We start from the raw sequence: 10,616 nt of genomic DNA, 5'->3' as shown, positions 1-10,616 counted from the left end.
TTAGACCATACATGTGTACGAGCTTAATCCTGACTTTCTTAGAATTGGCGGGTGCAGTTAAAGCCTATCCCCACCCAGGCCCTATGTTGGCTGCCAAACTACAGTCCAGCCTAAGAACTCATTTTCCAAATTAAACCACAGAGCACCTCCTGTCATACATTTTGGAGTTTTGTTTTGTTTTGTTTTACCTACCTCCTTCTTTCTCCATAGTGAAACAAGCAAGGGGTTTAGCCCGAATGAGTTCTACATTGTACCACAGTTTATGGGAAATCCGACTAGATTATAGGAAAGACTGAGATCAAAAGACCAAATGCTACATTTCTAAGATCGTTTGTAGGAAATAGTCAAAACTGAGAAGCCGTAGATATGAACAGGACACCCTGTTGAAAGGAAATGAAGTGCTAGGCCAGTACTGGCATAAGGTAAGAGATAAAATGAGCCAGTGAGAGAATCCCATGCACTACATCTCACATGATCCAGGAAAGCTTCCTGGATGTGGAGGACTAGGATGTAAAGAGTAACCAAAATTTCCTATGAGGAATCACCCCTTCCCCTCTCTCAGTCCCAAGGTGAAACATATGACTTGGTTCTGAACAATCAAAGCCCTGAAATCTACTATCCCCAGTGACTGTTTGGGAGGAAGGGGTTAAGCAGGATGACTCCTAAGTCTGAATTTGAACCTGTAAGGATAAAGTCCTGAATCTGTTGCCCAATGGAGAATGACAATAAACCAACAACAAGAGTACAGGCGAGGTGGAGAGAGGCCCAGTCCACATGACTCCTGGGTTAAGCTTTATCTGAAGTCTTTTATATATAAAAGACAGTAAATTCCCTTTTCTGAGTAGGCCGGTTTAAGTTGGATTTCTATTTCTTTGGAATCAAGAGTCCTGATGATTCAGAGGAAAGAATGACTTACATAATGTGAACAAAGACAGAAAGCTGGGAACTAAGAAACAGGGAGTAGTGGACAGTATCCTCAGCACCTGCCTCTGGGAACTGCTGCTTCTCCGACCATCCCCACAGTCATAAAGGAGAAATCCCCTGTACCTGTGCTTTCTTAAACCACCCTGTTCCTGCCTCAAGGTGGCTAGTGCCTGTAATCGCAGCTACTGGGGAGGCTCAGGTGGGAGGATCACTTGACCCTGGGAATTGGAGGCTGGAGTGAGCCATGATCAGGCTACTGCACTCCAGCCTGGGCGACAGAGCAAGAAGAAGACCCTATCTCTAAAACAAAACCAACCAAACAAAAAGACCCTACTCCCCTGGTCACATCTGATCTATCACAGTTTCTTCCTCAGAAAATTGAAATTGCGACGAACAGTTTAATGTCAGTCAAGGCTCGTCTCCTGAAGGGGAAAAGAGGTGAAACCTTGGGAACCATAGCATGGCTGTGTTTACTGCTTGTGGACTGAGCAGAAGAGAAAGCAAGACAATATCATCACTTTATAGATGAGGAAAGCTGACGGTCAGAGAGATTATATAGCTTGCCTAAAGTTGCACATTTGGTATGATTTTACAGAACTAGACTCCAGCTTTTTTGAATTCAAGGGTGGGGCAGGAAACAGCTAGGTCCGTGGCCTAAGAACCCTGCACGGGTGAGATTTGGGGCAGACAGCAGGGGTAGTCACTCTAGAAGAGTCAGGCCAAGTGCAAGCACTCAGAGACATCTCCCAGCACTCAAAACAGCAAAGAAATTCTGGTGCTTTAAGTATTCCTCGCTCGGCTCAGAGACTCGCCTTCCAGCCACGACTCAAGACAGCACCTGCGGAGAATTTGTTTCGCCTAAGCCTGCTGTACTTCCGCGGCCATTGACTCCGGGAAACTACAATTCCCATTATGCACCGCGACTTCGCGGACTAAACCGGTATAAACTACAAGCCCCAGAATGCCTTGGGCGAGAGGCTAGCGCACGGAGGAGCGAAGGGGCGTGGCCACGTCGACCGCGCGGGACCGTTAAATTTGAAACTTGGCGGCTAGGGGTGCGGGCTTGAGCTGGCTGATTTGTAAGGGAGTCCAGTGCGTGCCGTGGTCGTTTCTGTAGCTCCGAGGGCAGGTTGCGGAAGAAAGCCCAGGCGGCCTGCGGCCCGGAGGAAAGACCTGCAGCAGGACGAGGACCTGAGCCAGGAATGCAGGATGGCGGCGGTGAAGAAGGAAGGGGGTGCTCTGAGGTAGATACGGGAGAAGAGCTGCTGGGGGCTGGGCCTGAGAGGACCCGAAGGTGCCTGGTAGGTGATAGAAGGTTCCGCTCGGAGTAGTCGAGGGGGAGATCGGCACTGTCAGAACAGGCCCCGCCGGAGCCTCCTTCCTTTTGGAGTCGAATGCCAGAGGTGGAGGGGAAAAGGCAGTGGACTGAGGGCACGTGCGAATCCTGCCTCATCCAGCTTCAAAGCGAAGAAGGCTGCGGGACCCCAGCGGAACAAAGACTTTGGAAGTTGTAATGTGGTCTTGTTTGTAACTCAGCTCAGCCACCTGCTAGTTGTTTGACCTTGGGCAAATCGTATGTATGGAAAACGCTGATGTTAATGCTGCCTTACGTGGTTCTGGGGGAATTCAAAGTATTTGTTAAGTAACTGCTTCCAAATAAGCCATCAACAAAAGGCAGGTGCTATGCCAATAGCACAGAGATCTAAAAAGCCTTTAGCCAATATCATAGACATCTAAATTATGCCAATAGCGTAGAGATCTAAAAAGTCTTTAGCCAATATCATAGACATCTAAATTATGCCAATAGCGTAGAGATCTAAAAAGCCTTTCTCTGCATGTTTGCGGCTTTTCCTTGTATTAAAAAAAACTATATTGCAGTTCTAGGTTGGAAATGTGTATGTGTTTTCACCATGGTGCCCACAATACCTAGATAAGTGCTATGGGCTTATCATGGGCTCTTTCATTCATGTAACGAGTATTTTTTTGGCTAAGCTCTGAATGCAGCAAATATACAGACACCCAAATCTCAACCCTCATGAAGCTTAAATTCTGGGTTGGATGAAGGTGGGGGAGTCAGACAATAAGGAAACTGTTAGGTGGAGATGGTGGTCAGTATTAAAAAAAATAAAGCAAGTGTGGGTAGGGAATATTGGGAGTGGAGACTGGTGCAATTTTAGCTTGAACACTGGAGCCTCACTGAGATGTCATTTTGGTCAAGATTTGAAGGAATCTCAAAAGCTAGCGGTTCTATATCTGAGGGAAGTACAAAGGCTGAGGGTGAGAGCTGGGGAAGGAAGTTGCATCTGGCATGTCCAAGGCCATTGTCACTGGAGCAGAGTTAACTAGAAGAGTAAAAGGATATTACATAAAAATGGTGAAGATGCAGACATTGTAAGGACTTAGCTTTTACTCTAGTTGTAATCAAAAGTCACTGGAAGGTTTTGAGCAAAGGAAGGACATAATCTGACTTGGGTTTAAGTGGGGTCACTTTGGCTGTAGTGTTGAATACACTAAAGGCAGCAAAGGGTGGAAGCAAGGGACACTAGTTAAGAGGTTGTTGAAATAATTCAGCCTGAAATAATTCAGCTCAAAAGTGAGTTGAGCCAGGTGGAAAACAGTGGAGATGATGAGAAGTGGCTGATTTCTGTATATATTTTGAGGGTAGAACCAGTAGGATTTGCTGACTGACTGAGGGGTATGAGAAGGGCATCAAAGTTGGCACTAAGATTTTTGGCTTGGGCAACTGAAGAATGGGATTGCCATTTATTTGAGAAAAAGGAAGACTGTGGGAGGAGCAGGTCTGGGAGGAAGTGGGGGCAGTCTTAGCTCAATTTGGGATATTTAACTGAGATAATGTAATCACTATTTTTAAGAGCAAGAGAAGAAAGTTCAGATGAATTCAACAAACATTCAGGGCATAATAGTGTTATATTTTGTATTAGATCGTGGGCATACAAAAATAAATGGCATAGCCTTTACCTTTACAGGGTTCACACAATATAGAGCAGGTCCTGGTATAATGTCGTTTTGTTATTATGTTGATGAGAAAAAAAAATAATTCATTGCGGGGCTGCTGTGTATGTGAAGTTTGCATGTTTTCCACATGTCTGCATGGGTTTCCTTAGGTACTCCAGTTTCCTTCTATATCCCAAAGATGTACCTGTTAATAGGCGTGTCTAAATGATCCCAGTCTGAATGAGTGTGAATGTGAGTGCCCCCTGTGATGGAATGGTATCCTGTCTAGGGTTGGTTCCTCACTGAGTTGCTGAGATGGGCTCTGGCCACCCTCGACCCCAAACTAGAATAAGTGAGTTGGAAAATGAATGAAGGAATGAATACAAATTATTGTAAAATAAAAATCTGTAAAGGCTGGGCGCAGTGGCTCACACCTATAATCCCAGCACTTCAGGAGGCTGAGGCAACAGGATTGCTTGAGCTCAGCAGTTCAAGACCAGCCTGGGCAACATAGTAAGACGTGTCTCTATTTAAAAAGTTTATAGAAAGTGTGTATGATAATCATACAAATGCATGACAATAAACAATGCCTTATGAAAGTGCCCAGCATGCCCACTATAATGTTACTGTTTGTTTTTGAACTTTGTGGTGGTAGGAGGTACTTCTTGAAATTTTCACTCTCAAATGTTTATTCCTTGAGTTAACCCACCAACACTATGACTGCAGTCACTCACGGATTCACGAAAAATTGGGTAAATGATTATTTTTTGTTTTCATTAATTGTTCTTAAGTGTATGGATAGCTCACATTTATTTCAGTGTTTAATATTAAAAGTGTTTCGAGTCTTTATTTAGAAGTTTGGTGATGTTTTTGTGACCAGAAATATGCCATAGGAACATAACTCTTGTTTATGTCGATCAGCCTGTGGTAAAATTGGTTTTGTTACATATCATTTTGATTAAAGTCATAGTTTCCAAGAAGCTGTCTCCAATGTTAAGTGAGAACTTATTGTAGTTAAAAAGTTGTAACTGATTACAACTCGAATTATTAATCACAGTTAACTTTAAGTTTTCAGCGCTCATCTAGACTGAAGTCCCATATAACTTTCACTCTATTTCAAAGATTAGTTCCAATGTGTCTCTCTTTTTAAGTCCAGAGATGATGTCTCTTAGAAGTAGTCTTCTATCTAACAATTGCAAACCTCTGAAGTGCAGAATACATAATGGCAATTACCTCCAAAACGTTTTGGGGATTCTCTCAGTAGGCTTGATAGAATTGGGTGTGGGGATACAGGGGATTGTGACTAGTAAACTGTGTGTGTTTGCTTCTGCTTTTGGCTACCTATATGTACAGACTTCAGTTTTGAGTCATCATTGAAACATGGGACATTAGTCACACCCACACGTTGCTAATTTTAATTTTTTCTTTTTGAGACAGGGTCTTGCTCTGTTGCCCAGGCTGCAGTGCAGTGGTGTGATCATGGCTCACTGCAGCTTCGACCTCCTGAACCCAAGCAATGCTCCCACCTCAGTCTTCTAAGTAGCCGTGACCACAGGCATGTACCATCACGCCTGGCTAATTTTTCACTTTTTGTAGAGATGGGGGTCTTCCTATGTTGCCCAGGGTGGTCTTGAACTCCTGGGCTCAAGCACTCCTCCTGCCTCAGCCTCCCAAAGTGATAGGATTATAAGCATGAGCTACCATGTCTGGCACTAATTTTAAATTAAACTAGATGATGCATTCAGTGGTAGGCATATAATTACTTATTGCCTTTTTGTCTACTTTGCCAAATTTATAACACTTTTGTTCTCTTCTTTTCTTTCTGCATTAAGCCCTATTCATTTTTCTTTTCTTTAAAGAAAGAGGTGGGGTCTCGCTATGTTGCCCAGGCTGGTATCAAACTCCTGGCTCAAGAAATCCTCCCACTTTGGCCTCACAAAGTGGTGGGATTACAGGTGTGAGCCACCACACATGGCAATGCCCTATTCTTATAGTGCTGTCTACAATATCCTTGCCAAGTTGTCTTCCATTGGGCAATACTGTAGCCATAAACTTGAAAAACAGCTAACAAAGAAGCTTAGGCGTATAATAATAATAATAATAATACTGTGTCAGTCCACTATATTCAACCCAAGACCGTGAATAATCACCTATCAGAAGACATTTACAATAATCTAGTGCAATGATAGTCAATGTTGGTATGAGATTTACATTTGTTTCCTTCTTCACAGTGAAGCCATGTCCCTGGAGGGAGATGAATGGGAACTGAGTAAAGAAAATGTACAACCTTTAAGGCAAGGGCGGATCATGTCCACACTTCAGGGAGCATTGGCACAAGAATCTGCCTGTAACAATACTCTTCAGCAGCAGAAACGGTGTGTAGAATGGCTGAGTCTCAACCTGTCATCATTCATCCCAAATGTTGTAGATAACGTGGGTGTGGATCCGTGAGGGATGGCATAATGAGTACTCTTCAAAAATTAGTAGTATGAAAATCTGTTCTCTGCCTTCATATCACATGACAGCCATCCGAAGATATCCTCAGGTATAATTAAGAACAAAGGCTATAGGATTTCATTTCATTGTGGTGCAGCCAAACTCTTTTTATCAATAGAAATGCAATTTATACAGGGGACAGTGATAAACATAGTAAAGCAAGTATTACATTGCAATGCTTCCCAAAAGTATTATGTTAGGAAGTTATTTTTGAGAGTATGACAAAAAAAATAGTGGTCTCCAAAGACATGTAAACCTCAGAACAATTGAATTTATACTAGAAAGTTCTCAATAATGATTTAACAAACTCTGGATAAATAAAAGCTGAAAAATACTCTTACGTTATTCAAATGGACCTGTGGATCTTGTTCTCCTTTAATACATGTTTTGATAAATATGCTTTTTTAAAAAAAAAGGTAAATCAAAGTATCAGTTTCTACCTTCAATCTCTGACAAAAAGAAATACTGCCATTACAGGCAAATTATCATAATTTGGGATTATAATGTAATGACTATTCTTATTAATCTCTTTGGATTTTTTTTTTTTTTTAAATATGACAGGGTCTCCCTCTATCACCCAGGTTGGAGTACAGTGGCCTGATCTCATCTCACTGCAACCTCTGCCTCCTGGGTTCAAGTGATTCTCCCACCTCAGCCTCCCAAATAGCTGGGATTACAGGCATGCACCGCCACGCCCGGGTAATTTTTGTATTTTTAGTAGAGATGGAGCTTTGCCATGTTGGCTGTGCTGGTCTTGAACTCTTGAGCTCAAGCAATCCACCCACCTTGGCATCCCAAAGTGCTAGGATTACAGGCGTGAGCCACCACACCCAGCCTCATTCATCATATTTTTTCATGTTACATGCATCAGTAGATTACTGTTTTTATTGCTGAATAGGATTTCATTTATTTATTCACCAGTTGATGAATATTTAAATTCTTCCAGTTTTGTGCTTTATGAATAATGTTGCTATGGACATTCTTGTACAAGGCTTTTTGTAGACATAATTTTCTTTCTTTTTTTTTTTTTTTTTTTTTTTTCAGAGATGGAGTCTCAAACTGTTGCCCAGGCTGGAGTGCAGTGGCATAATCTTGGCTCACTGGAAGCTCCACCTCCTGGGTTCATGCCAGTCTCCTGCCTCAGCCTCCCTGGTAGCTAGGACTACAGGTGCCTGCTACCACGCCCGGCTAATTTATTCTATTTTTTAGTAGAAACGGGATTTCACCGTGTTAGCCAGGGTGGTCTCTATCTCCTGACCTTGTGATCCGCCCGCCTCAGCCTCCCAAAAGTGCTGGGATTACAGGCGTGAGCCACCGCGCCTGGCAGTAGACATAATTTTCATTTCCCTTGGAATGGAATTGTTGAACCATAGAATAGATGTATGTTTAACTGTTGAAGAAACTGGTTTACCAAAGTGGTTGTAAGATTTTACATTCCTACCAGCAACTCGTGAGAGTTCATTTGTGCCAAATCCACTCCAGTATTTGGCGTTGTCAATCTTTTTCATTTTAGCCATTCTAGTTTTGTGGAGTTGTGTCTCATTACTTTGCATTTCCCTGGTGACGAATAATGGTGAACGTTTTTTCACATGCTTTTTGGCCTTTTGTATATCTTCTTTTGTGGTGTATCTGTTTAGATATTTTGCCCAATTTTCAAATTGTGTTGCAGGGGTTCTTTATTTACTTTTCTCAGGAGCATAGATTCAAGTTTTCCCTGATACAAGTTTCAGGAACATAGTTCAAGATTCCCTGAATCTATGCTCCCCAGTAGGGGTTCTTTAGTCTCTGTAGTCTCCGTATTAGTCTTTTATCAAATATGTGTTGCAAATATTTTTTTCCCTCACCCATGGCTGTTTATTTTCTGGGTGTTTTTTTTTTAGCAGTTTTACATTTTGATGAAGTTCAATTAATTAGTGTTTTTCTTTTATGGTTAGTACTTTTTGTGTCCTCTTCAGGAGACTTTTGCCTACCCCAAAGTCACAAAAATACTCTCTTATATTCTCTTTTACTAGTTTCATTATTTCAGCTTTTTTTTGAGATGATGTTTTGCTCTTGTTGCCCAGGCTGGAGCATAATGGCATGCTCTCAGCTCACTGCAACCTCCGCCTCCCGGGTTCAAGCGATTCTCCTGCCTCAGCCTCCCGAGTAGCTGGGATTACAGGCGCACACCACCATGCCTGGCTAATTTTTTGTATTTTTAGTAGAGACAGGGTTTCACCACGGCCAGGCTGGTCTGGAACTTCTGACCTCAGGTGATCCACTGGCCTCGGCCTCCCAGAGTGCTAGGATTACAGGCGTGAGTCACTGCGCCCGGCCAAGCATTGTTTTAGCTTTTACGTTTAGGTGTATGATTTATCTTAATCTTAAATTTATCCTTATATATGGTGTGGGGTTGGAGTAAAAAAGTTTTTCCCCCCATATGGGTTATCTTTCTAGTTGTTCTGCCGCCATTTGTTAGATTTTTTTTCCTTTCCTCATTGAATTGCATTGGGGCCCTTTTCAAAAATCATTTGACCACATATGTGTGAGTTATTTCTGGACTCTATATGCTGTTCTATTGATCAAATTGTTTATCCTTTCACCAATAATACACTGTCTTGATTAGTTTTACATAGCAAGTCCAGCAGAGTGAGTTCTACAGCTTTTGTTGTTTTTCAGAATTGCTTTAGTTATTCTTGGTCCTTTGCCTTTGCAAACAACTTTTGAAATCATCTTGGCAATTTCTAGAAAAGAGCATACTGAAAAGGAGGAAAAAAAGGCTGGGCGTGGTGGCTCACGCCTGTAATCCCAGCACTTTAGGAGGCCGAGGCGGGCGGATCACCTGAGGTGAGGAGTTTGAGACCAGCCTGACCAACATGGAGAAACCCTATCTCTACTAGAAATACAAAATTAGCCGGGCATGGTGGCACATGCCTGTAATCCCAGCTACTTGGGAGGCTGAGACAGGAGAATCGCTTGAACCCAGGAGGCAGAGGTTGTGGTGAGCCGAGATCGCGCCGTTGCACTCCAGCCTGGGCAACAAGAGCGAAATTCTGTCTCAAAAAAAAAAAAAAGAGAGAAAAAAGAAAAGAACCTACTGGGATTTTGATTACGTTGGTTTAAATCTACAGATCAATTGATAAGATTGCTGATTTTTATCAGTAACATCTTAGATTTTATTTTTTCACCATTTCTGCAGATAATCTCATTATTTCACACTTTAATTGCCATATTAGCCTCATAATTGTGGTCCCTTCTTCTTATGCCTGGCTATCCTTATAAAGTTCTTGATTAATCTTTTTGAAATCTTATATTTAAGATGCCCTCCAATAGTGGCTGGAGTAGATGGAATCCAAAGTCTTTAAATTTACATTTAAAGCATATGCTTCTTACTTCTCCAGGGGTCTCCGTTTGTTCTCGGTACTGACTTTATGTTATAGCTTAGGGTCCACTCACCTTCCTTTGGATTAACTCTTCCACCTTCGTAATTTTATTCAATATTAGTTTCCCTCTGTCTTGAAAAAACTGTTTTTCTTTCAAATTCCGTGTTTCCTTCAGAGTCTCACCTTCTGAGGCTGCTTCTGTGATACCTCCTTTTGACTTCTTAAAGCCTTTACTATCCATTCTTGGCAACTATAATTTCGTATACTGCTTTGTATTACTAGTTCATTTTTCATTTGTGTACTTTGTTTTTCTTATTAGAGTATAGATTCCGATGTGACAGGAACTAATTTATTATTTTTAGATCAAACATAACTTCTTATCCAATTTTTATTAATCATTTATCCAAATTATGGCTTATTACCTAATTCTTCCCCTCTATTCTAACTGGTCAGTCTTAACTTGGTCTTAGCCCTCCCTGCCTTTGCCAGCATTTTATAGTCATATGTTACCCTTTCTTTGAGGTATTCTCCAAATTATCTATGGTATTATTCTTCTCTGACTAATGTTACCCATGGAATTTTTTTTTGAACTTTAAAATTCTTATTTATATATTTGTTCATGTGTGTAAACCCTTTACATTTAAGACTGATCAACCTAATAAAAAAGTACTATTATTATCCCCATTTTACAAATAAAGAAACTGAAAACAGAGTTTTAAGTAGCTTGTCCATGTTACTCAGCTTGTGATTGGTGGAGCTAAATTTGAATCTAGGTTGTCTTGTTCCAGAGTTTTTAACTGCTGTGTGATATTAATACTACTTTTCTGTATGTTGTCTTGAAATTTATTTCTCTAATTTCTTTTTTTTTTTTTTTTTTTT

At 41.3% G+C, this 10,616-nt stretch overlaps 1 protein-coding gene across 1 annotated transcript in view; it reads left to right on the top strand.

Annotated features, from left to right (window-relative positions):
* The first annotated feature begins 1,921 nt into the window (after positions 1–1,921).
* Positions 1,922–10,616, top strand: part of BUB1B (BUB1 mitotic checkpoint serine/threonine kinase B) — a 75,103-nt gene continuing 66,408 nt past the window's right edge. The window contains exons 1-2 of the mRNA XM_011989316.1: positions 1,922–2,168; positions 6,111–6,254. Coding sequence (XP_011844706.1) covers positions 2,134–2,168; positions 6,111–6,254 — 179 coding nt within the window. The 5' untranslated portion in view covers positions 1,922–2,133. The remainder of the gene's footprint in view (positions 2,169–6,110; positions 6,255–10,616) is intronic.

This window comes from Mandrillus leucophaeus, unplaced genomic scaffold (genome assembly GCF_000951045.1).
Source record: "Mandrillus leucophaeus isolate KB7577 unplaced genomic scaffold, Mleu.le_1.0 Scaffold35, whole genome shotgun sequence".
NCBI lineage: Eukaryota > Metazoa > Chordata > Mammalia > Primates > Cercopithecidae > Mandrillus > Mandrillus leucophaeus.
The sequence above is the reverse complement of the archived record's forward strand: the minus strand, read 5'-3'. Positions and strand labels throughout refer to the sequence as shown.